Source organism: Oncorhynchus masou, unplaced genomic scaffold (genome assembly GCF_036934945.1).
Source record: "Oncorhynchus masou masou isolate Uvic2021 unplaced genomic scaffold, UVic_Omas_1.1 unplaced_scaffold_2___fragment_4___debris, whole genome shotgun sequence".
Classification (NCBI taxonomy): domain Eukaryota; kingdom Metazoa; phylum Chordata; class Actinopteri; order Salmoniformes; family Salmonidae; genus Oncorhynchus; species Oncorhynchus masou.
In genome coordinates, this window is record NW_027016543.1 from 422,314 (window position 1) to 448,334 (window position 26,021).

Sequence of the window (26,021 nt, forward strand, 5' to 3'; positions counted from 1 at the left end):
CAGAGACCTGCTATTGTCCCCATACCGCTTTCAGAAAACTGACTGGCTTGGCTCGTGATGCTTTTTTGTTGGTCAGCACTAGTTCTCTCGCCTTCACCCCTGTCCTAACACTCACTTACTGTATGTTGGCAATGAACGCTATTGGCCATGAATCAGTTGTTAAGGGTATAAAGTAAACTCCACGCCGGACCGTACCAATGACACTGCAGAGTAGGCGCAGGCTGGTGGTGTCCCCCTCCCCAGCGTCACGTGGACTCTCCCTCCAAGAAGGGGGCAGTGGGATACGTAATCCGATTGGCCGGTGGAACTTGCGTCGTCGTGGCTCTACCGTGACCACTGGACTGAAGGTCGCTTGGTTACCAAACTGTTGAGTCAGCAGCTCGTCTGGGATCGGCTGAGCCTGAAGAGGGAGAGGAAAGAAGGGAAGAGAAAGAGTGAGAGAAAAGAGAAAGGGATAAAGGAGAAAGGACAGGCATTAAAATTGGAGACAAAAATAGGAATAAATATAACAGAATTATTTTTGAACTTTCTGTCTCACATTACTCGCCCTCCAGAGCACAGTCAACAAACTATTACTAAGAAAAACTCACACATATTCAGACAACATAATACATAGTCCTACCTGAACATACTGAACATCTAACCAATGGACAAAAAGTGCACACAACCATACTCACACATAAAACCAAGTAACATGCACATTTGAATATCAATTCATCATCTTTGTCAGCATAGCAGGATTTAGCTCAGGGAACTGAAGTGTGAAGAAAGGCTGGATAAAGAAAGAAAGAAAGAGACCACATTCATACATGCAAAAATGCTGTATGACAAATGCAGTGTACAACAAATGAAGCGATATGGGACACAGATTCAGCTAGAAATAAAAACAACAAACTGTGGTCATGGAGAAATAAAACGAATCCAGCTTCAGTATTTGGAGGTAGTCAGCACTCCTGAGTCCTAGTTTCTATGTGTGTAGTCCATAGTCAGTTTGATGCATTAGTCAGCTCCATTGATGCTGTGGTGCCAACCTTGCTTGTTTGGCAGGACAGACAGCACTGATTGAGTAAGCTAAACAGAGCAGCTACCTGCCACGATGTCCCATTCAATCAAACTTGATTGAATACAGTCCTGGGACAGCTCTTTGTAAGAGCAGTGCAGAAAGCATTATTCACTCCTGCATGAAAACCTGCATTTCCATAAAGTCCTCTTTAGAAAGACAGAACCTAGAGGAGGGATGTTCGGTGTCTGAAACTGCTGAACATCTCTCTCCCCTCCTCTTTATCTTCCTCATCCTCTTCCTCACCTGCAGCCCCAGCCGAACTCTCTTGGTGACCGCTGTCTCAGGGAAGATGGCCTGGACATCAGGGACCAGGTTACTGGTCAGCTGACCTCCCTCTGGGCCAATCAGGTCGCTCTCCTGCTGGACGCGGGACACCACAGCGAAGTAGAGGGGGAAGTCAGTGGAGATGATTCGGCGGATTCTCTTCTTCTCCAACTCCTCGTGACTCTCCAGGTCTGAGGGAGGGGTGGCAGAGAGGCATATGGATTAGGTTTGTGTATAAGTATGTTTTTGTGTGTATAACATTGTTGTTCAAATTATATACTGTAGACTACTTAAATGTGTGGTACATGTGAATAGTCTGTCCTTAGATAGACAGGATAGTGCATGAAGATGCAGCTGGCTCTGCTGTAGGGGGATGACATTTATCATTGTTACACTGACCTTCATCCATGCCATTCAAAATGGTCTCCAGCACCTCGTCGCCATAGCGATTGCGATGCTCCTTCCAGACAGAGCCGTTCTCACTGCGCAGAACCACCAGCTCCCGGTCCCCTCGACCCAGAGCAGCAAAGTGCGGAATCTCCACTATCACTGGCCTATAGAGACATTACCACTCTACATTAACATCCTATTATTATATTATTCAGGGGCCTGATATTAACTTTTTTTAGTCACTTGTAGGACTGCTTTTGTACTTGTCCAAAAGCTCAAGCCACTTGGTCTGTAACACCATGTTTACATCATTGTATGATGCAAGGAACCACTTCACAAAATAAAATGCATTACTACCTTTTTTACCACAGAGAATCAGACAAAAATGTAGGCTACACTCTGCCTATTGGCTTCTTTGCATATTCAAGCCTGTCTCAAAATACAACACTGCCCCTTTAAGGCTCTCCTGGAGGATGGTTGGCCACCCTTGATAGCCTATAAAATTACAATTACAATCAAATGTGACCCATTTCAGGAAGCTAGTCATATGTCGCACGTCACTACTTCACAGGAGAGGCATTTGAACGTTTTGTTTTGTCAGAAATCCCTTCTGGAACATGTGAATGTTCATGTGCCTTAATCACAAACGTGTATGCCCTCTGTAAATACAAATAAAATTGTTAAATTATGAGCCGAGTTGTTTTAGCCACAGATTGGCTGAGAAAATGGATGGGCTGGACATGCCGAAAGAAGAGATCGGATTGGTCTGCCATGTAGCATGCTTCTGTCTATAACATGAGCTGCTTAGTATGTGTAAATAATCCTTGCTATCACGGCTTTTCTGAAAGAGAAATGTTAACCATGGATAACTGCAGTGTGCCACTGCTCTCAACAACATTGCTGCCCTGAATTTAGCAGGTGCTACTGACAGTGGGAAAAAGTTGTGATGGACTACTTTCTGCAAACGATCACATTGAACCAGAGTGACTTGACACAACTCGGGCCAAACAAGTTGTACAAACAAAACAGAGTTAAAGGGATTCCAGCCTGCCGTGAAGCGTTCATCCATGTACACGTGTAAGAGTCTAGCTACATTTTAAGATATTATACGTTTCTAATTTTGTCAGAAAGTAGTTTTCATTGCAGCTTAAAGTGTACTGTTCGCTAGCTAGCGAATATTATCTTGCTGGCTCGCTAGCTAACTTTACATGTATGATCTGTATAGTAATATTATTCGTATCTCAGAAATCCATTTGCATTGCTAATTATAGTCTAATATTATCTAGCTAGCTAACATTGAACCTAATTGGTAAGTTTCAGCTACCGGCAGATTCATATTACAGCGTTCCAAAATGTAATTACCGCACGTGCAAGCGGTTTCATGTGACAGATGAAAATATCCTTTCGAAATGAATAAAGAGGGGATGTCACACCCTGACCATAGTTTGCTTTGTATGTTTCTATGTTTTGTTTGGTCAGGGTGTGATCTGAGTGGGCATTCTATGTTGTGTGTCTAGTTTGTCTATTTCTATGTTTGGCATGATATGGTTCTCAATCAGAGGCAGGTGTTAGTCATTGTCTTTGATTGGGAACCATATTTAGGTAGCCTGTTTTGTGTTGGGTTTTGTGGGTGGTTGTTTCCTGTCTTTGTGTTTGTTGCACCAGATAGGGCTGTTTCGGTTCTTATTAAAAAACATGAACTTCAACAACGTTGCATTTTGGTCCTCCTCTCCTTCCCAGGAAGAATCCCGTTACAGAACCACCCACCACAACAGGACCAAGCGGTGTGGTGACAGGCAGTGGCAGCAGGAGCAGCGCAAGGAGGACTGGACATGAGAGGATGAGTTGGACGGTAAAGGACCCTGGGCACAGCCAGGAGAATATCGCCACCCCAAAGAAGAGCTGGAGGCGGGGAAGGCGGAGAGGCGCTGGTATGAGGAGGCAGCACGGCGGCATGGATGGAAGCCTGAGAGTCAGCCCCAAAAATGTCTTGGGATGGGGCACACAAGAAGTGTGGCGAAGCCAGGTAGGAGACCTGCGTCAACTTCCTGTGCTTACCGAGAGACCGGGCAGGCACCGTGTTATGCTGTGAAGCGCACGGTGTACCCAGTGCGGGTGCATAGCCCGGTGCGGTACATACCAGCTCCGCGTATCGGCCGGGCTAGAGTAGGCATCAAGCCAAGTTCCATGAAGCCGGCTCTACGCATCTGGTTTCCAGTGCGTCTCCTTGGGCCGGCTTACATGGCACCAGCCTTGCGCCTGCCAGAGCCTTCCTCCTCTCCAGCGCTGCCGGAGTCTCCCGCCTGTCCAGCGTTACCGGAGCCTTCCTCCTCTCCAGCGCTGCCGGAGTCTCCCGCCTGTCCGCCTCTGCCAGAGCTTCTGCCCCTCAGTCTAGAGGCACCAGAGCTCCTACGTCAAGCGCTGCCAGAGCCTTCCTCCTCTCCAGCGCTGCCGGAGTCTCCAGTCTGCCCAGCGCCGCCTGAGCTACCCGTCTGCCCAGCGCCATCAGAGTCTCCCGTCTGTCCTGAGCCGCCAGCGCCGCCAGTCTGCAAGGAGCCGCCAGGGCCGCCAGTGTGCAAGGAGCCGCCAGCGCCGCCAGTCTGCAAGGAGCCGCCAGTCTGTCAGTACCGCCAGTCTGCAAGGAGCCGCCAGTGCGGCCAGTCTGCCAGGATCCGCCAGTCTGCCAGTGCCGCCAGTCTGCAAGGAGCTGCCAGTGCCGCCAGTCTGCCAGGATCCGCCAGTCTGCCAGGATCCGCCAGTCTGCCAGGATCCGCCAGTCTGCCAGTTCCGCCAGTCTGCCAGGTGCCGCCAGTCTGCCAGGGTCAACAACCACGTTGCATTTTGGTCCTCCTCTCCTTCCCAGGAAGAATCCGGGTTGGCGCACCCCCCTTGGGTTGTGCTGTGGCGGAGATCTTTGTGGGCTATACTCTCTGTGGGCCTTGTCTCAGGATGGGAAGTTGGTGGTTGAAGATATCCCTCAAGTGGTGTGGGGGCTGTGCTTTGACAAAGTGGGTGGGGTTAAATCCTGCCTGTTTGGCCCTGTCTGGGGGTATCATCAGATGGGGCCACAGTGTCTCCCGACCCCTCCTGCCTCAGCCTCCAGTATTTATGCTGCAGTAGTTTGTGTGTCGGGGGGCTAGGGTCAGTCTGTTATATCTGGAGGATTTCTTCTGTCTTATCCGGTGTCCTGTGTGAATTTAAGTATGCTTTCTTTCTTTCCCTCTCTCGGAGGACCTGAGCACTCGGACCATGCCTCAGGACCACCTGGCCTGATGACTCCTTGTTGACTATCTGGCCATGCTGCTGCTCCAATTTCAACTGGTCTGCCTGCGGCTATGGAACCCTGACCTGTTCAGCGGACATGCTACCTGTCCCAGACGTGCTGTTTTCAACTCTCTAGAGACAGCAGGAGCGGTAGAAATACTCTGAATGATCGGCTATGAAAAGCCAACTGACATTTACTCCTGAGGTGCTGACCTGTTGCACCCTTGACAACCACTCTGATTATTATTATTTGACCCTGATGGTCATCTATAAACGTTTGAACATCTTAACCATGTTCTGTTATAATCTCCACCCGGCACAGCCAGAGGACTGTCCACACCTCATAGCCTGGTTCCTCTCTCGGTTTTTTCCTAGGTTCTGGCCTTTCTAGGGAGTTTTTCCTAGCCACCGTGCTTCTACACCTGCATTGCTTGCTGTTTGGGGTTTTAGGCTGGGTTTCTGTACAGCACTTTGTGACATTAGCTGATGTAAGAAGGGCTTTATACATACATTTGATTGATTGATTGCTCAGATTCCAGATGGGTGATGTGCAGTGCAGAACAGGCACTATCAAGCCTTTAGACGTTAATTATCCTTCATCATATTTTTCAAACATGACACTAGTCTATATATATGTAATTAAAAGTCTTATTAAAGTTTGGCTACATTTTCTGGCGCCTCATGTCAACATCGGTTTTGACATGAGGCTGTGGTCAATATGCATATCACCTACACTTTGACATGTAGGCTTTTTTATTTATGTATATGAAACATTTATTTGAAAATTGTTCCAATGTTTGCCTCTCTGATCCAATTATGAACGGAGTAATTGTTTGACATTGTGATTTTTGTGTGATTAATGTATTTGAATCTATTGTGATTAATGCTCCTAAAAAGTTTTTCCCCCCTTTAAAACAACGGTCACTATCACTCTCCACTGGACCTTGAAATGCAAGATCCCCACTGTCCCATCAAATACAGGGTGATTGACTGACATATAAACATTTGCACACACACTTACTCTAAGAACTGCATACTGGAGGGCCCCAGGGAGATGATACGGCTGGCCAGGCCCTCTCCCTCCACTAGCGGGGGAGGGGTGGTGAGTTTCTGGGGTTTGACCAGACGACAGGTGATACGGGTAGGGGCTGCACAGGTCCGAGGGGGGATGATGACACGCAGCCCGTGGTGTCTGCTGCCACGCATGGAGCCCCCCCGGGCATCCACCATGAAACTGACCAGGAATCTGAACAGCAACCAATGAGAACCACCATTATTGAGAGAATAACTATCCAACCGTGCTTCATTCAACATCATCCTGATCAAACTAAATCACAAAACAGTCATAATGACCCCGTAAAAGGGATGTAATCACACTGAATGGAAGAAATATGAAGAAAGCTGCAAATGTGTTATGCTGTAATGTGTTAGTATCGTGTGTAATAGGGTGCACAGATTTTGTAGTGCGTAAGCACTGTAGAGGGAGTAAACTGACCCTGTGTGTATAGGGCTGGCCACTGGGCTGACGTTGTCAGAGGTCTCTGTAGCAGGACTGCTGGGGATCAGAGAGTCCTCATCATAGTCCTTAGGCAGGGGGACAGGGGTGTGCTGTGGAGACAGAGGGAGGGAGCAAGAGAGAGCACCTTCTAATCATCAGCATTAGCAATTGCATTTGATGAGATTAATCTACCACCTGTTTCCAATCAAATGAATAACTCCTTTAAACATTACCCCCTCCAGCAGGACGGTCTCAGGGGATACGCATGGGATTCTGGGAATAGCAGGAGAGTATGGCCTACACACACAAAAAAAGAAAGAGTTAAAAGAAGTGAGTGGGCCAAAGAGAAATATGGTGGAAAATCCTTTCCCTCACATTTCAGGACATTTCTTCAGATGACTGGACTCTGATGCACAACGTGTTCAGACCCACCCTGGCGCTGTCACTTACGTGGTACCCAGTCCACCCTCAAAGTCTCTCAGGGTCTTCTTAGGGGACAGGAATTCATCATCCTGGTCCTTGAGGTCGTCAAGCTTCAGGTGGCGAGCACCATCCATCCCCAGCAACTCATCACCTGCAGAGCACAGACAGACAGACAGACAGACAGACAGACAGACAGACAGACAGACAGACAGACAGACAAGTCAATAGAGAGTCTACACTGTCACATTAGCCACAGTACCACTACCCACTGCCGCCCAACACCCATTCATTTCCACATATAGTAACATCATCAAGCAGTTTCAGATCGATCAAAGCAATGGAGTCAAACCGACAACAACCAGAGCCCATGGAGACCAATGGAAAAACAAGACAATTGACAACACAGAATAGAACACACACTGCATGGTCCCCAGTATGGCACCTGGTTAGTTACAGCTTTAGTTAGCATGCCTGTTAGAGATTGGATTTCTGTATGGGAGGGAATGCCTTGGTTACTGGAAAAGGTTCATATAACTACAAGCCGTTACAGAGGGGTATACACACAGTCAACGTGTTTTTGCTGTTCCTTGAGTGCTTCTCAGCTGGAGTTGTATCTGTGTAATTAGTCTGTTGATCAATTAAGCACTGCAAGACTGGACCCGTCAGTGGCAGAACAGTAAAGGAAAATGTCATGACCACATCACATGCCAATAAAACACTGACATTGTTGTTACATCGAGCATAGAGGAAGAGAGAGAGAAAAGAGAGGGGAAAGAGAGAGAGAGAAAGAGAAGAGGATAGCAGGAAGAATGTATGAGAAAGTGAGAACGTTTTAAAGAGAGATTGATAGAGAATAGAGAATGAGAAGGTTCTTGCAATGAAGGCACAATTGCACGAGCCACCAGATGACCGGACAAAACAGAGAGACGGACAGAGTCCTACCTAATGTTAGCGCTGCAATGCCTACAAAACAAATGGAAAAAGGCATTGTTTAGGCTAATCATCTAACCACTAGGCAGGTAGCCTAGTAATTAGAGCGTTGGACTAGTAACGAAAGGTTGCAAGATTGAATCCCTGCGCCGAGTAAGGTACAAATATGTTGTTCTGCCCTTGAACAAGGCAATTAACCCACTGTTCCTAGGCCATCATTGAAAATAAGAATTGGTCTTAACTGACTTGCCTAGTTAAATAAATAAAGGTTTCAGTCTCATGGCAGTGCTTGACCTTTTTCCCTAGTCTTTGGTCCTCTGTCATGACACTGAACCAGGGCTGACAATCACAAGACACACAGATGTTTCTCCACGCATCGCGCAGACAGAAACAAACATCTTTCTGGTAAGAAGAGGGGCGGGGGCGTATGCCTAATGGCTAACGAGACGTGGTGTGATCACAAAAACATACAGGAACTCAAATCCTTCTGTTCACCTGATTTAGAATTCCTCACAATCAAATGTCAACCGTATTATCTACCAAGGGAATTCTCTTCAATTATAATCACAGCCGTATATATTCCCCCCCAAGCAGACACATCGATAGCTCTGAACAAACTTTATTTGACTCTTTGCAAACTGGAATCCAAACATCCTGAGGCTGCATTCATTGTAGCTGGGGATTTTAACAAGGCTAATCTGAAAACAAGACTCCCTAAATTGTATCAGCATATCGATTGCACAACCAGGGCTGGCAAAACCTTGGATCATTCCTATTCTAACTTCCGCGACGCATATAAGGCCCTGCCCCGCCCTCCTTTCGGAAAAGCTGACCACGACTCCATTTTGTTGATCCCTGCCTACAGACAGAAACTAAATCAAGAAGCTCCCACGCTGAGGTCTGTCCAACGCTGGTTCGACCAATCTGATTCCACACTCCAAGACTGCTTCCATCACGTGGACTGGGATATGTTTCGTATTGCGTCAGACAACAACATTGACGAATGCGCTGATTCGGTGTGCGAGTTCATTAGAACGTGCGTTGAAAATGTCGTTCCCATAGCAACGATTAAAACATTCCCAAACCAGAAACCGTGGATTGATGGCAGCATTCGCGTGAAACTGAAAGCGCGAACCACTGCTTTTAATCAGGGCAAGGTGACCGGAAACATGACCAAATACAAACAGTGTAGCTACTCCCTCCACAAGGCAATCAAACAAGCTAAGCATCAGTATAGAGACAAAGTAGAATCTCAATTCAACGGCTCAGACACAAGAGGTATGTGGCAGGGTCTACAGTCAATCACGGATTACAAAAACAAAACCAGCCCCGTCACGGACCAGGATGTCTTGCTCCCAGGCAGACTAAATACTTTTTTTGCCCGCTTTGAGGACAATACAGTGCCACTGACACGGCCTGCAACGAAAACATGCGGACTCTCCTTCACTGCAGCCAAGGTGAGTAAAACATTTAAACGTGATAACCCTCGCAAGGCTGCAGGCCCAGATGGCATCCCCAGCCGCGCCCTCAGAGCATGCGCAGACCAGCTGGCTGGTGTGTTTATGGACATATTCAATCAATCCCTATCCCAGTCTGCTGTTCCCACATGCTTCAAGAGGGCCACCATTGTTCCTGTTCCCAAGAAAGCTAAGGTAACTGAGCTAAACGACTACCGCCCCGTAGCACTCACTTCCGTCATCATGAAGTACTTTGAGAGACTAGTCAAGGACCATATCACCTCCACCCTACTTGACACCCTAGACCCACTCCAATTTGCTTACCACCCAAATAGGTCCACAGACGATGCAATCTCAACCACACTGCACACTGCCCTAACCCATCTGGACAAGAGGAATACCTATGTGAGAATGCTGTTCATCGACTACAGCTCGGCATTTAACACCATAGTACCCTCCAAGCTTGTCATCAAGCTCGAGACACTGGGTCTCGACCCCGCCCTGTGCAACTGGGTACTGGACTTCCTGACGGGCCGCCCCCAGGTGGTGAGGGTAGGCAACAACATCTCCTCCCCGTTGATCCTCAACACTGGGGCCCCACAAGGGTGCGTTCTGAGCCCTCTCCTGTACTCCCTGTTCACCCACGACTGCGTGGCCACACACGCCTCCAACTCAATCATCAAGTTTGTGGATGACACAACAGTGGTCGGCTTGATCTGCACAACGCATCACCGGGGGCAAACTACCTGCCCTCCAGGACACCTACACCACCCGATGTTACAGGAAGGCCATAAAGATCATCAAGGACAACAACCACCCGAGCCACTGCCTGTTCACCCCGCTATCATCCAGAAGGCGAGGTCAGTACAGGTGCATCAAAGCTGGGACCGAGAGACTGAAAAACAGCTTCTATCTCAAGGCCATCAGACTGTTAAACAGCCACCATTAACATTGAGTGGCTGCTGCCAACACACTGACTCAACGCCAGCCACTTTAATAATGGGAATTGATGGGAAATTATGTAAAATATATCACTAGCCACTTTAAACAATGCTACCTAATATAATGTTTACATACCCTACATTATTCATCTCATATGTATACGTATATACTGTACTCTATATCATCTACTGCATCTTTATGTAATACATGTATCACTAGCCACTTTAACTATGCCACTTTGTTTACATACTCATCTCATATGTATATACTGTACTCAATACCATCTACTGTATCTTGCTGCTCTGTACCATCACTCATTCATATATCTTTATGTACATATTCTTTATCCCCTTACACTTGTGTGTATAAGACAGTAGTTTTGGAATTGTTAGTTCGATTACTTGTTGGTTATTACTGCATTGTCTGAACTAGAAGCACAAGCATTTCGCTACACTCGCATTAACATCTGCTAACCATGTGTATGTGACAAATAAATAAAATTTGATTTGATTTGAGTACTATTTCTGACAGAAAGCCTTACGAGCTAAGAATAAACGTGTCTCGGGAGTGCACCAACCTACCCTCATCCTCTGAAACGTCCAATATCTCATCCACTGTCTCAGGGAAACTCATCCGATGTTTCTCTGTGGTGATCTGGGAAAAGTCAAGAGAAGGAGAGAGAAATTAGTGCTATCATCTGACATGCTCAAATACATAATTCCAGTTAAAATGTTATTGTACTGTAGGTCACACAACCACTAGTAACCATGTGAAGTGCTGCTCACCACGGAAACAGCCTCCTCTGTGACCAACTTCAGCACATCAATGACAGAGATGTAGCCCAGACGCTTGGCGATGCCCAGAGGAGAAGTCCCATTCTAACACAGAGAACAGAGACAGACAGGAGACACACAGATCAGACACCAGAAGAAGCCTGTAGATGGAAGGAGAGTAGAGGAAAGCAATGAGGGGATAATGTGAAGAAGTGAAGAAGATAATATATAGTAAAGGAAAAGCAGATATAGAGGAGAAGGGTGGAATGGAGGGATGAGGAAAATGAAGAAGGGTGTGCTTACAGTGGTGATGTCGTTGGGCTGGGCTCCGTGTTTGAGCAGCAGGGTAACGATGTCAGTATGACCCTGCTGGGCGGCCTGATGCAGGGGAGTGTAGCCCACCTAGAGAGGGGGGTGGAGAGGGGTAGCATAGAGAGAGAGAGAGAGAGAGAGAGAGAGAGAGAGAGAGAGAGAGTTTGAGTGCTACAGTAAATGCAAGATCGCTGACATTGACAAGACGTTATTCAATATAAATTCCATGTCCAATCTAATGTAATTGGAGTGAAGGCGGAAGTGACGTGAGGCAGGGCAGAGCCACACTAAAAGGTGCCATGTGTAGCAGCAGCGTCTCACTCTGGTCTTGCTGTTCACATGAGCCTGCTGCTGCAGGAGGAACTTCACCATCTTGATGTTGCCATAGTGACAGGCCACGTGAAGCGCTGTGTAGCCCATCTGAAAGAGAGATGGAGAGCGAGAGACGGAGGGAGAGAGAGACAGAGAGAAAATAGTGAGAGTTGGCAGTGTTTCAATGGCCTCATTACTACCTCATTATAAACAGCTTGGTGGCTTTGTTGTACCAGTCCGAGCAGTAAAACATATTTGAGAGTGTGGATGCTGTATGAAAGTATTGGATATGACATGTCATCATAGTGTGTGATACATTATACTGCTTATACTGAACCCCACTCTACTAAATGTAACAAAAGGTCTACATTGCACTACATTACAAAACTGTGCTGTTTTTATACTCTATTATGAGGTGTGTGGTTGATATCATATGTATGCCTTACCCGTGAGGCTGCGTAGACTGATGCCCCCTGTTTGACCAAGGTGTCTGCTATCCCTACGTGACCTTCCTGGGCCACCAGGTGCAGAGGGGTCAGTCCATTCTGATAGACACAGGGGGAACAGGAGGCTGTTGGTCAGTTTGTTCACTAACCAGCTCTGAGTCAGTCTGAGTCACAGTGAACCGTCAAATATGTACCACAGCATGCATGCTATACAAGTAGGTAATTACAGTAACCGGTTTGACACAGTGATGAAAACATCATGCCCTGTAGCCCTCAACACGTTATCTTACCATAGGTCTATCAAACCCTGTGTAACTTAGCTAGCTATCCCTGAAAGCTTGCCTCAAAACCTGCTGAGATCAGAGATTAATTGTTCCTCTCTCTGGTCCAGTACCTTGTTCCCCAGGTTGACGTTAGCCTGTTTGGAGATGAGCAGGGCCACCATGTCCGGCCGGCCCTCCTGGGAGGCCAGGTGGAGGGGCGTGACCCCCTGGAGGGACTCAGCGTTGGCAGAGGCTCCGTACTGCAGCAGGCAGCCAGCCACCTCCACCTGGTTCTGCTTGGCTGCAATGTGCAGGGGAGTGTAGCCATTCTATAGACAGACACAGGAGTCAGCAGGGGTAATACACTGGATTATCAATGGGTGGGTCATATTATCATATTGTACAATGATCCTGAAAAGGGCGGGGGGGGATATACAGTGTAGTAATGCATGTGGTGTGTGTGTTACATTGTTCCTCTTACCCTGGCAGTGCTGTGTGCGTTGCCTCCCTTGCTAACCAGCAGCTTGGCCACCTCCAGATTGTTGTGATGGACGGCCACATGTAAAGGAGTCAGGCCATTCTGCTTGGACACACATACACACACCTACTGTCACTAGCTATTGAAATAACAGAATATCAGCCTGCCTTTGTGGGTGCATAACGTTTCTAAAATGGTGGGACACAGTGATTCCTTTTGGGCTGTGATTAAAGACGGTCAGTGCTAATAATATAAGGTTTATTTGTTACTTGGGTCACAGGAAAGGTCCATAAGTTTTAGGTGGGTCACAGCATTGAGAAGTATGCCTAACACTGATAAAAAGCACAGGATAGTCCATGCTGTGTTGCAGTGTGTTCTTCATACCTTTCCAGCCGCGTTGGGGTTGGCTCCTCTCTCCAGCAGCAGCTCAACCACATCCACCTTGCCATACTTACAGGCCACATGGAGAGGAGTGAAGCCTTTCTGCTTGGACACACAAACACAGATTGGCCATGAGCAGGAGAACTAAAAGAGGTCAGGTGTGAAGGGATTAGGATTGAGATTGAATGAGTTTGAGAGAGAAATGGGGTTAGAGAGAATGAGAGAGAGAGAAAGAGAGAGCGAGTGAGAGAGACATAGAGAGATAGGAAGAGAGAGACAGAAAGACAAAGAGAGAGAGAGAGAGAGAGAGAGAGAGAGAGAGAGAGAGAGAGAGAGAGAGAAAGAGAGATACAAAGACAGAGACAGAGAAGAAGTCAGTAAATTGAAGGAGAACCTTTGTCATCTTGGTTTGTTGGGCCGCCCCGTCCAGGAGGATGCGGCTGGTGTGGGTGTGTCCCTCGCGGGCGGCGATGTGTAAGGGGGTGTGGCCAGCGGTGGTAGCAGAGTCGGGATTGGCCTTGTGCTCTAGGAGCAGCTTGACCAGCTCCTTATGTCCCATACGGGCCGCACAGTGGAGAGGGGTCTGGTCATCCTAGAGAGACAGGGATGGAGAGAAAGAGTGAGAGTAAGGAGAAACAGAGGTTGGAATGATAACTGTATTTAGCGAGCAGTAACAGTGAGGTAGTTGTGCAGTGTATGGTGTTGTAGACTGTAGTTGAAGAACATGTGAATTCCAGCCAGGACAAAGTTTGTTGTAAAACATTATGACGTACATACAGTAGATGTGTGCAGTATGTATGGTTGCATGACAGTGTGTACAGTACCTTAGCCTTGGCATCCACCTGTGCTGTGTTCTGCAACAGGAACAGAGCCACCTCACAGTGGCCTGCCCTGGATGCCATGTGGAGGGGCGTCTCCACTTTCTGTTACACAAACCCAGGTCAGAGGTCACATAGCCTGTCACAACAACTCTGCCATTAAACACATGACTATGCTATGTAATATCAATAACACACATAAAATATCACCTTATACACACAGAGAACAGGCCTTGGCCATCAAATTATTATTAATGCATAGACCAGATACCAATCCATCTACCATAACCTTCGCTGGTATTCATTTCAACAAGTTACTACTAGTCAATCAGAGTGTGATGGAAATGTCCCCCCCGTGCCAGGAATAAAGGTTATAAACGGTGTTATCTCACCACATTGGAGGCGTTGGGTGAAGCTCCTCTATGGAGCAGGTTCTTCACAATGTTCAGGTGCCCCATGAAGGCTGCTACATGAAGAGGAGTCAGACCAGACTAATGGGAGAGAGAAACAGGGGGCATATTAAGAGTGAGGAGAGTTAAGGTTGAATAACAATTCATCACCATTACACTTACATTTACACCTCCAGATATTTTGTAATGACAGAATTGACACCCAACAATAACAAACCCCAAAAAGTCCCATTGCTCTTCAAAAGAGTGTTATCTCACCTCTGTGACGGCCTCCAGGGAGGCAGAGTGTTTCAGCAGAAGGTCCATGGAGCGCATGTGGTTCTTCTTACAGGCAATGTGGAGGGGAGTAAACCCATTCTGAACACAATAGGAACACAGACCAAAAATGTAGTAAATTCAGCATAGGGTTGCGTTTAGTATGCACAAAATGGGAGAACACATTCAGAAATGTACCTGTACTTGTCCAATAATGCTTATTCGTATCTCATAATGTTTTCTACTCTTTGTGCCTGCTGTACGCAACCCAGTTATAAAGGTTCAGTAAACCAAACCAATGGACATCTCCAGTACACCTCACACACTAAGCACCAGTATACAGAAATAGAAGGACACTTAGAAGAGCTGCTGACCAGTGCACGTGCGTTGGCCTTGGCCCCCTTGTCCAGCAGCACTTTGGCCATGCGGTGGTGACCACAGTGGGCTGCCACGTGTAGAGGGGTCAGGTGGTCCAGCGTGATGTCATCGATCTCGGCGTTGTACTGGAGGAGCTGCCTCACACAGTCCATGTGGTCTCCCTGGGCTGCCATGTGGATGGGGGACAGGCCATTCTGGAGGGGAGAGAGGGAGGATGTAAAACCGGGAAAGATATGAAAGGGAATCAAAGAGAAGAGCAGTGTAAGACCTCAGAGAAGAAAGCATCTATAAATTCATAATACTGAAATAAGTGACGCGTCAGCGTAGTTGGCAGAGGATCATTTAGCATTGGTTACTGCTAAAATTGCAAGTGAGTGTGATATCGTGCCAAAGTGGCCTTAAGGGTGTGATTTTGTGCCAAAGTGGCCATAAAGTATGGCCTTTATTTTCTCTAGAGTGGACCACGAGAGGCCTCTGGCTGACCTTGGTCTTGGCATGGATGGGAGCCCCCAGGTCCAGCAGGAGATCGATGATCCTGACATGACCGTTCCTGGCCGCACAGTGCAGAGGGGTCAGCTCATCCTAAATAGATGGAAGGAGCCAGGTAGGGTCCAAAAGTTTTCAAGTTAAATGGCAGAAAGAAGAAGAGGAGGAGGAAGAAGAGGAGGAGCAAGTGTAGGGTTACAGTACCTTGGTCATGGCGTCTATCTGGGCCCCTCTGTCCAGCAAAAGTCGAACCATGATCGCATTACCCCTCCTGGAGGCTATGTGTAGGGGGGTGATACCATTCTGAGAAAGGGGAAAGAACAATTTCTAAATCAATTTAATCAGACTCTCCTGTTAGGAAATGGGGTCTTTGAGGGACTATGTTATCAATGTCATAGTTAAGGTAGTAGCGGTGAGGGTTAATGGACTGACCTTGGGAGTAAAGTTGACATTGGCACCTCTGTTTATTAGCAGTTGGGCCACACTCAGGTTCTCATAGTGAGCCGCAATGTGGAGAGGAGTGAAGCCAGTCTACAGATAGACAAAGATAGAAAAATAAACAGGGAGACAGAGTGAGAAACAGAGAAAGAAAGAGAGAGAGAGAGATAAAAGAGATAGAGACAGAAAGAGAGAGAGAGAGAGAGAGAGAAAGAGAGACAGAAAAAGAGAAAGCGAGAGAGATAAAGAGACAGAAACATATATATAGAGAGAGACACAGAAACAGCGAGAGAGATAAAGAAACAGAAACATTTATATAGAGAGACACATAGACAGAGAGAGAGATAGAGACAGAAACATATATATAGAGAGAGACACAGAGACAGCGAGAGAGATAAAGAAACAGAAACATATATATATATATAGAGAGGGACACAGAGACAGAGAGAGAGATAAAGAGACAGAAACATATATATATAGAGAGAGACACACAGAGACAGAGAGAGAGATAAAGAGACAGAAACATATATATAGAAAGAGACACACAGAGACAGCGAGAGAGATAAAGAGACAGAAACATATATATAGAAAGAGACACACAGACAGAGAGAGAGATAAAGAGACATAAACATATATATATATATAGAGAGAGAGACACAGAGACAGAGAGAGAGATAAAGAGACAGAAACATATATATATATATAGAGAGAGACACACAGAGACAGAGACAGAGATAAAGAGACAGAAACACATATATAGAGAGACACACAGAGACAGAAAAATATATTTTTGAATCTTATTTTCATAATCCATGTGTGCTGGCAGCTTTTTTGTTTATTCATGTAATCACTTTGTTGCTATTGTTTTTCTCCAAGTCAACACAACAGTGTTATGACTGATTACTTCAGCTAACGACATCAGCATATTAAGGCTTAATGAGTCATCACAGCCACATACACGCACGCACGCACGCGCGCACGCACGCACACACACACACACACACACACACACACACACACACACACACACACACACACACACACACACACACACACACACACACACACACACACACACACACACACACACACACACACACACACACACACACACACACAGAACAGTACCTTGCTGAGGACGTCAGGGTTAGGGTCGTTCTGCAGCAGCACTGCGGCAGTGCGTGTGTCGTCGTTGCGTGCAGCGATGTGCAAGGCGGGCAGACGGACCTTGCCCTTGGTGCCGTAGTTGATGAGCAGGGCCACTACGTTCTCATGACCCTGCTGAAGAGCCACCGCCAGTGGCGTGAACCCATCCTGACAGACAGGGTGAGAGAGGGGAGGGAGAAGAAGGGATAGAGGGAGGGGTGGCCGGGGTAAAAAGGGAGGAAGGGGGAGAGGAAGGACAGACGGAGAGGTATCGAGGCAGTAAAGTAAGAGGGTAAAGAGGAGGAGGGGAGGGAGAAGGTAAGCAAGGTCAACGAGAGACAGCAAGGGAGTAGGAGGAAAAGAGGGAGAGGGGGAAAGGGAGACAAGCCATATGATAATGGAGGAAGGGGGTGAGAGACCGGTAAGTAGAGGTAGAGGAAGAGAGAGAGAAATAAAATAAAGATAGTGGCAAATTTGAGACAATGGAGATTGAGATTACTGTAATAGAAAGATGTGAGAAAGTTAATGTGGCATTGTCTATTGGACTGAATCCAATACACATCTGAGAAACAACTAAATGTCTGTTTGCTCTGTGGGCTTTCATTCACCTCTGTTGGAAGGCTCTGATTGGCTCCGTTCTCTAGCAGAAACTTTACTACATCTAAGTGGTTCTCTTGTGCAGCCATGTATAGGGGACTGAAGCCTTTCTGTAAAGAAGAGGCGCATGGTTACCAGCAACACACACAAATATACATGCACACAAACACCCCCTCCCCTTCCCAGGTAACAGTAATGTGCAGTATAATTGTCCCAGATGACTCACCTGTGACTGGGAATTGACGTTGGCTCCATAGTTGACAAGCTCAGCCACCACTCTCTCCTGGCCTGCCAACGCAGCGATATGGAGGGCAGTGTTCCCTTTCTGGAGGTGACAGACACACATACACGAACATTGTTTCATTAAGGTTGTGAATGACTGGCATTAGTGCCACATTAAACAAGGCTAGAGTGGCATGACACAGGAAAACAGGGAGCTACACACACACACACACACACATACAGGGAGCAGAGAGCAGCCTAAAGACCAAAATCTCTATTTAAAAAGCTTCATGAACGAAACACAGCTCAGAAATAACGAGTTATGACTTATTAGATAGATATGTGTTAGATTAACCTAGATATATGTTTACAGGCCAATCAAATGAGCGGAAAAAGTCATAAGCATGTGTTTAAGCTTACAATACATGTGGTGGATCCTGTCTGTAAACAGCCAGTTATATAGCTCGCTGGTGAATATCTCAATCAGAAGTCAGAAGTAGGTGCTATGCATCTGTTCTGTGGTACAGTATGTAAGTGGAGTCATGGTAAGCAGTGAGCAGTGTGTGAGTAGTACCTTAGTTGTGGTCTCCAGGACAATGCCAGCGTGTAGTAGCCCCAGGACCATCTTGACGTGTCCTTCTTTAGAGGCCAGATGCAAACCGTTGAGCCCATTCTGCAGTGACAGCAGTGGAAATCAGCAGTGACCACACAGAACCATCAGAACAAATCGTCAACCTACAGAGCGTGCTCCAATCAAATCTGTCAGCCTTTGAATCCATCTATAACATGGATTTATGAGCAGTAAATATACAGTACTAAGAATAACAAGCAGAGAAACTCAAAACCCACAGTGGTTACAGAAGCAGCACAAACATATTTCAGAAGACTAACAACCTTAAGACTGTTTCAGTTGGGTCTCAAAGGAAGCAGAGAGCATGGATTTATTTCAGGCTTGTCTGGGTGTACAGCTGCAGAATCAGACAGTCGAACAGTACAGTCTGTGCCTTTCTCTGCTCTGCCAGCCTGCAGTACCGTGACTGGCCACAGTCTGCAAAGCACACTGGTCCCTCTCCTGCCCTCAAACTGCAGTGTCACTCAATTCACACGGATAACACACTCACTGGGGAGACAAACACACATGCATGCATGCGCAAACGCACACACACGCAAACAAGTGTGTGAACCACCGATGTGTTTCTGTGAGCTGGCTGGAGTCTGCTGGATTGTAGATAGGGCAGGGGCAGGTTGGCAGGCTGACATGTAAAACCCTGAATCCTAGGATTTTCTAGAACAGCAGCAGTAGCACCAACCTTTAGTATAGCTATATGCTCTACTTCAACTCCAATCCAAATTTTAAAACATACAGTATACAAAACATAGAAAATGTGTATGTTTACATACACACATCACATACCCACATACAGTGCATTCGTAAAGTATTCAGACCCCTTGACTTTTCCCACATTTTGTTATGCTACAACGTTATTCTAAAATGGATAGTTTTTTCCCCCTCATCAATCTACACACAATACCCCATAATGACAAAGCAAAAACTGGTATTTAGACATTTTTACAAATGTATTAAAAATTTTAAAACTAAATATCACATTTACATAAGAATTCAGACCATTTACTCAGTACTTTGTCGAAGCACCTTTGGCAGCGATTACAGCTTTGAGTCTTCATGGGTATAACACTACAAGCTTGGCATACCTGTATTTGGGGAGTTCTCCCATTCTTCTCTGCAGATCCTTGGATGGGGAGTATTGCTGCACAGCTATTTTCAGGTCTCTCCAGAGATGTTATTGTAGATTGGGTTCAAGTCCGGGCTCTGGCTGAGCCACTTAAGGACATACAGAGACTTGTCCCGAAGCCACTCCAGCGTTGTCTTGGCTGTGTGCTTATGGATGTTGTCCTGTTGGAAAGTAAACCTTCGCCCCAGTCTGAGGTAGGCTTTAATCAAGGATCTCTCTGATCTCTTTTATCCGTTCATCTGTTCCTCAATCCTGACTAGTCTCCCAGTCCCTGCCGCTGAAAAAGAAAGCATCCCCACAGCATGATGCTACCACCACCATGCTTCACCGTCGGGATGGTGCCAAGTTTCTTCCAGACGTGACGCTTGGCATTCAGGCCAAAGTGTTCAATCTTGGTCTCATCAGACCAGACAAGCTTGTTTCTCATGGTCTGAGAGTCCTTTAGGTGACTTTTGGCAAATTCCAAGTGGGCCGTCAAGTGCTTTTTACTGAGGAGTGGCTTCCTTCTGGCCACTCTACCATAAAGGCCTGATTGTTGGGGTGCTGCGGAGATTGTTGTCCTTCTGGAAGGTTCTCGCATCTCCACAGAGGAAGTCTGGAGCTCGGTCAGAGTGACTATCGGGTTCTTGGTCACCTCCCTGACCAAGGCCCTTCTCCGCCAATTGCTCTAGAAAGAGTCTTGGTGGTTCCAAACTTCTTCCATTTAAGAATGATGGAGGCTATGGTGTTCTTGGGGACCTTCAATGCTGCAGAAATGTTTTGGTGCAGAACCTTAGAACTAGGAAACTGAATTTGATAAACAAATTAATTTGCTTACTACTAAGCTGTTTTTTCAACCCACAATGGCGGAAGGAGGAGAAGATATCGATTTGGTCGAGGATATAATTATAACGCCATTCTCAAGACAAACTTTTCAAGAAAAGTTAAGACATTGTAAGGAGAGGTCGCCCGACGCTACAAAGCCTGTCACAGGTGGGAAAGGGGTTCGTTCGCCACTTTCAAAGTTCCAACTACGAGCGCTATCAATGGCTCACAGGCTCCGAGAAGCACTGCAAACTGTACTGCTGGGAATGCCTATTATTTGCAAGTGATCGATTTGGTGTTTGGAGCCACACTGGCTTTGCAAACTTGAGTTGTCTAAGCAAGGCAGCAACGAGACACCAAAGTACGGCTGAGCACTTACAAGCAATGGTGCTTTTGAAAACTTTTGGGGACACCGGAGTGAATCTACAGCTCAACGAACAAGCGCGCAGGGCAACGGAGCTGCACAATGAAAAAGTGAAGAAAAATAGGGAAATATTGAAAAGACTCATTGATTGTGTCATGTTTTTGGGTAAACAGGAACTTTCATTTAGGGGACACAATGAAAGTGCTGACTCCACAAACAAAGGGAACTACGTGGAGCTTCTTTCTTTTCTTTCTGAAAGCAACACAGATTTACAATACCACCTGTCCACGAACAAAGTGTTCATTGGGACGTCAGGCAAAATACAAAATGACCTCATTTATGCTATTGCTGAAGTGATGGGAGAAGAGATCAAAATGGAGATTAAAAAAGCTCCCTTTGTTGCTGTTATGGTGGATGAGACAACAGATGTGGGAAATGCAGCACAGCTCTCACTCATCCTGCGTTATGTGATGGACACAGGAGTCAAGAAGCGATTTATCCGATTTTAAGATGTGACAAGCGGCAAGCAAGCTGATGACATTGCCGCTCTTATTTTCTGTTTCTTGGAGGAAAATGAATGTAGTCTGGATAAAGTTGTGGCACAGTGTTTTGATGGCGCGGCAGTCATGACATCTGGACTCAATGGGGTGCAGGCTAAAGTTAAGGAGAGGGCACCGATGGCCTTATTCATTCACTGTTATGCACATCGACTAAATTTAGTACTGACTCAAGGAGCCTCAAAGCTTAAAGAACGCAAGGTCTTCTTTGCCAACCTCAATGGCCTTGCAGCATTTTTCTCACGATCCCCTAAGCGCACGCAACTGCTGGATGACATCTGCAAGCGTCGTCTTCCTAAGGTTGCTAAAACGAGGTGGCAATATACATCTAGATTGGTCAATGCAGTCTTTGAAAAGAGAGTTGCCCTGAAGGAGCTGTTTAACCACTTACTGGAACATCATTATGACCATGACGGGGATACTGTGCTTATGGCTGATGGATTTAATGCACGTTTGGATGATTTTGAGTTTTGTTTTTTGCTTGGAACATTCAATGGCATTTTAGATTATTCGGATGTGCTTTTTGGAATTCTACAGAAACAGACTTTGAATGTACAATTCTGCCTGGGTGAACGAGTTTTGTGACACAATTGAGCGAGAGAGGCGCAGGTTCAGTCAAATCTACAATGACACAGTGCGCATCTCAAGTTCACCCAGCGCACGTAGAGGCCCAGCACAAGGAGACCCTTGCACATACTACCAACAACTCCACAGCAATATTCTGGACAACATTCTTTGCCAGATACGAAACAGGTTTCAAGACCACGAAAAATGAATGTTTCTCTCCCTCCTGGACCCCCAGCACTTTCAGACCTTCAGCCTTCTCCAGCTTAACAGAGAGTTACGGAACACTGGTCCACCTATCCAAGCTAAAAACAGAACTGACTGTAATGTATGCTATGACTGATTTTGAAGGAAAAAGTCCCTCTGATCTCCTTGATTTCCTTAAGCAGAAGAATCTGAATGAGGACATGGGGCAACTTTACACATTGGCATGTGTGACAGTGACCATCCCTGTGTCCACGGCTTCTGTCGAGCGGTCATTCTCGGCCTTAAAGCGAATCAAAACGTATTCCAGAAATGCTACTGGACAGACTCGGCTTTCAGCATTAGCCTCCATGTCGATAGAAAATGACTTATTGGTGGAACTAAAATGCACAGATAGACTGTACAACAGAGTCATTGAAGTCTTCTTGAGGAAAGAAAGGAGGAAGGATTTTGTGTTCAAATAATCAGTCTTTGGTGAGTAGGCATACAATTAATTTAGTTTTTTATTAAATGTGTATGTATGTTTCGCATTTTATTTCGTTAATATTAAATAGTCTATATATTAACAAAATAAAATGGCAAAGAGCCTATGTTGCAAATTATTTGTTTTCTTTCTTTTATTTTCAGTGAATAGTTATGTCTTTATCATCACGGTGAAACTGCTTTGGGTGCAACAATGCGCTGTTTTGTGAACACATTGTATTTTTTTTGGGGGGGGGGGACATAAAGCTCAAAGTTTGTGGACCAGAAATGGATAGAAGAAGAATATTAATATAACTCTGTTGCACTCGACTATGTTCTTGCCTATTAGTTGAACTGTACTGTATTGTACTCTTCCCCTGCAATTCTCGGAATAAAAATGTCAATTTCAAGGTGACGCAATGCCTGGTTATACTGCGTTTCTGTCTAAATGTATAGTGTCTAGAGGCATGGCATCATAATGATGGTAATAAGAGGTGGATTAATTTGGGTGGGACTGTGTAGGACTTCACTGAAGGCCCAGGCCCCAGAACCACGGCACGCTACTGCCAAAACACAAACACCTTCTCCTCCATGGCACGTTGCTTGGTTCTTGCGTGGTGGGATATTCTGTCACGATCGTCGTAATGAGTGGACCAAGGCCAGCGTGAGTTTAATTCCACATATTTTTAATCTCAGTGAAACAAACAAAACAATAAAGAAACAACTAAACGTGAAGTCATGACGTGCACACAGGCAACTAAACACAAACAATATCCCACAAAACACAGGTGGAGAAATGGCTACCTACATATGATCCCCAATCAGAGGCAACGATAAACAGCTGCCTCTAATTGGGAACCATATTAGCACCAACATAGAAATAGACATACTAGAACAGCCCCTAGTCACGCCCTGGCCTACTACACCATAGAGAACCAAGGGCTCTATATGGTCAGGGCGTGACAGAAACATCAAGGATGATGAATGCACCTGAGCTCAATTTTGATTCTCATAGCAAAGAGTCTGAATACTTCTGTAAATCAGGTATCTGATTTTTATCTTTAATAAATTTGTATTTTTTGCTTTCTCATTATGGGGTTTTGTGTGTAGATGGATGAGGGGAATTTAAAAAATTTTTTTTTAGAATAAGGCTGTAACATAACAGAATGTGGAAAGAGGGAAGGGGTCTGAATACTTCCCGAAAGCATACACACATGCAGCAATTAATGCACACTAAAGCACACATCCTCATTTGTATGATAGCTCTACCTCTGATTCTAGCCTTAGCCAGTAGTGGTATTATTATAGTGGCAGTATTATCTGGTGTAGAGATTGTGGACTTAGTTTTATTGTCGGCTTGGTGCCATGGTTGTTTCTGTGAATGGTGCTGAGGGGTTGCAGTAGCAGGCTGCAGGCTGTATGCTTACAGAGTGGGTGTGCATTCCCCAAGCTGCCCTAAGTGGTTATGTGTACAAACTGAATTCCCTTCCATTCACCAAAGTACTGATGAAAAATACATAACAGATTCACTTCCACTTGAGCTAGCGTTCACTCACAAATGTAACACATCTGTATGTACAAAACAGAAACTAAAACTACATGCTTAGCTATTCTTTACATGTGATGTTATTTAAACATTGTGCTTCTCTCATGATGCACAAGGTGCTATGGGACAGATTGAGGAGCGGGGAGGAGAAGAGAGAGGGTCTGGATATATGGCTAATTATATATATTTCTTAATTAAGGTTGTGAATGACTGGCATTAGTGCCACAGTAGCATGACATAGGAACACGGGGCAATGTGGTGACATGGTTATACATGCGTGCGTGCGCACACACACACACACACACACACACACACACACACACACACACACACACACACACACACACACACACACATGAACTACACGTTTATCTAGGCAAGACTTGACTGTTAATGACTGTGTTTGGCCGAAAACAAATAATGTCATCTATAAAAACCTCATCTATAATATCATCTTCATAAAGTCTGATTAAATAAGTGTTTTACGTGACAACACATTAACTCTCTTGCCTAGAGACCCTGTGTACCAGACAGTGACCTTGGGCAGCATGAGGAATCTCTGATGTACCTGATTGGATGTGTTGATGTCTATTCCATTCTTGATGTGGTCCAGAGCCTTGTCCAGGTTCCCTGAACGGGCCGCACGGAGGAAACTGGTGGCAGCATCCGCCTGGAGGGGAAGAGAACACAATCAGAGATAGACAATGACAAAGATAAAGATAAAGATAGAGAGAGAGAGAAGATGTGAGAGACAGAACATTAGTCTGGTTGTACATTCCAGGGCTAACACGGGGCAAAAGAGTTCACATTAAACCAATTCTATTTTCTGAACAAATGAAAAACATAGGCATAACAGTATAAAAGCTGCTTGGTCATCCATGGTCTACAATAGTAGGTCAGAGACATTCTTCAATATCAGTCTATTTTTCGAAACTACTCAGTATTCTGCTGTCTGAGAGTCTAAAAATGGCTGACAATCCAAAATTGGTGAGGCTGCCCCTCAAAAGGAGTTTGGCAGCTATCCATAGCATAGAACATGCTGTCTGACTTATAAAGCCGCTGTGAAAGTGATGTGTTCACCTCTGCCACCATGATCAGCCAGACAGGGAGATTCTAACATGGCTGCCTAATACTGTAGTCCAGAATACAGTCTCCACCTTGAGGACAGGTATTATATAGATTCTATACAGTGCACCTACTCACCTCCAGCCACACAGCTACAGAGGGTTTTTACATGGAACCAAAAAAGGTTATCCTATGGGAACCCTTTTTGGAACCTTATTTTCTAAGAGTGTTGAAGACATTTTCCTCTGCTCTTTCCCACCCATTTCTCTCTACCTCTATACCACTACCCTCTATCTCCTTCCTGTTTCTCCCTGCGACCCATCTCTCTAAATCCCTTTATCTACCTCCTCTTCTTTTGCTTGTGGCCTTAACTCTCACTCTCTTGTGGCCTACTACAAGATGCCTACATCCTGTATAATATCATAGATGTTGCACTACACTACAGTACCCAGACACACTCCTTCTCTCTCTCTCTCTCTCTCTCTCTCTCTCTCTCTCTCTCCCTTCTCTCTCTCTCTCTCTCTCTCTCTCTGGATGATGGATCCAGGCTGAGGTCTTCCCAGCATAAAACTAACACTATGCGGTGTGTGTATTTTCATTCAGTCTCGGGTAATGTGTTAGATAAGATGCTATTACCAAGATATAATGTGTCCTCCCTCACACACACTTAATTTGTACAATTGAAAATCTATAAATATGTATTGTGCACACATGAGTACTGGAACATATTTCTGATATGTTTCAAACAGGAAGTA

At 45.7% G+C, this 26,021-nt stretch overlaps 1 protein-coding gene across 4 annotated transcripts in view; it reads right to left on the reverse strand.

Moving 5' to 3' along the window:
• The window catches only part of LOC135538694 (ankyrin-1-like), a 41,857-nt gene extending 16,971 nt beyond the window's left edge, over positions 1 to 24,886 (reverse strand). The window contains exons 1-29 of one of the 4 annotated variants that reach the window (XM_064964596.1): positions 24,770 to 24,886; positions 18,521 to 18,619; positions 17,951 to 18,049; positions 17,736 to 17,834; positions 17,110 to 17,295; positions 15,976 to 16,074; positions 15,748 to 15,846; positions 15,541 to 15,639; positions 15,054 to 15,251; positions 14,683 to 14,781; positions 14,407 to 14,505; positions 14,021 to 14,119; positions 13,591 to 13,788; positions 13,200 to 13,298; positions 12,819 to 12,917; positions 12,469 to 12,666; positions 12,075 to 12,173; positions 11,638 to 11,736; positions 11,308 to 11,406; positions 11,017 to 11,109; positions 10,813 to 10,885; positions 7,845 to 7,865; positions 6,930 to 7,053; positions 6,713 to 6,776; positions 6,477 to 6,589; positions 6,003 to 6,227; positions 1,727 to 1,881; positions 1,307 to 1,518; positions 196 to 400 (exon numbers count right to left, since the gene is read on the reverse strand). In XM_064964596.1, the coding sequence (XP_064820668.1) occupies positions 196 to 400; positions 1,307 to 1,518; positions 1,727 to 1,881; positions 6,003 to 6,227; positions 6,477 to 6,589; positions 6,713 to 6,776; positions 6,930 to 7,053; positions 7,845 to 7,865; positions 10,813 to 10,885; positions 11,017 to 11,109; positions 11,308 to 11,406; positions 11,638 to 11,736; positions 12,075 to 12,173; positions 12,469 to 12,666; positions 12,819 to 12,917; positions 13,200 to 13,298; positions 13,591 to 13,788; positions 14,021 to 14,119; positions 14,407 to 14,505; positions 14,683 to 14,781; positions 15,054 to 15,251; positions 15,541 to 15,639; positions 15,748 to 15,846; positions 15,976 to 16,074; positions 17,110 to 17,295; positions 17,736 to 17,834; positions 17,951 to 18,049; positions 18,521 to 18,571 (3,403 nt within the window). In that variant the 5' untranslated portion in view covers positions 18,572 to 18,619; positions 24,770 to 24,886. Of the gene's footprint in view, positions 1 to 195; positions 401 to 1,306; positions 1,519 to 1,726; positions 1,882 to 6,002; positions 6,228 to 6,476; positions 6,590 to 6,712; positions 6,777 to 6,929; positions 7,054 to 7,844; positions 7,866 to 10,812; positions 10,886 to 11,016; positions 11,110 to 11,307; positions 11,407 to 11,637; positions 11,737 to 12,074; positions 12,174 to 12,468; positions 12,667 to 12,818; positions 12,921 to 13,199; positions 13,299 to 13,590; positions 13,789 to 14,020; positions 14,120 to 14,406; positions 14,506 to 14,682; positions 14,782 to 15,053; positions 15,252 to 15,540; positions 15,640 to 15,747; positions 15,847 to 15,975; positions 16,075 to 17,109; positions 17,296 to 17,735; positions 17,835 to 17,950; positions 18,050 to 18,520; positions 18,620 to 24,769 lie in introns of all 4 variants that reach the window. The other 3 variants (XM_064964597.1, XM_064964594.1, XM_064964595.1) reach the window with 3 other exon arrangements.
• Positions 24,887 to 26,021: the final 1,135 nt, after the last annotated feature.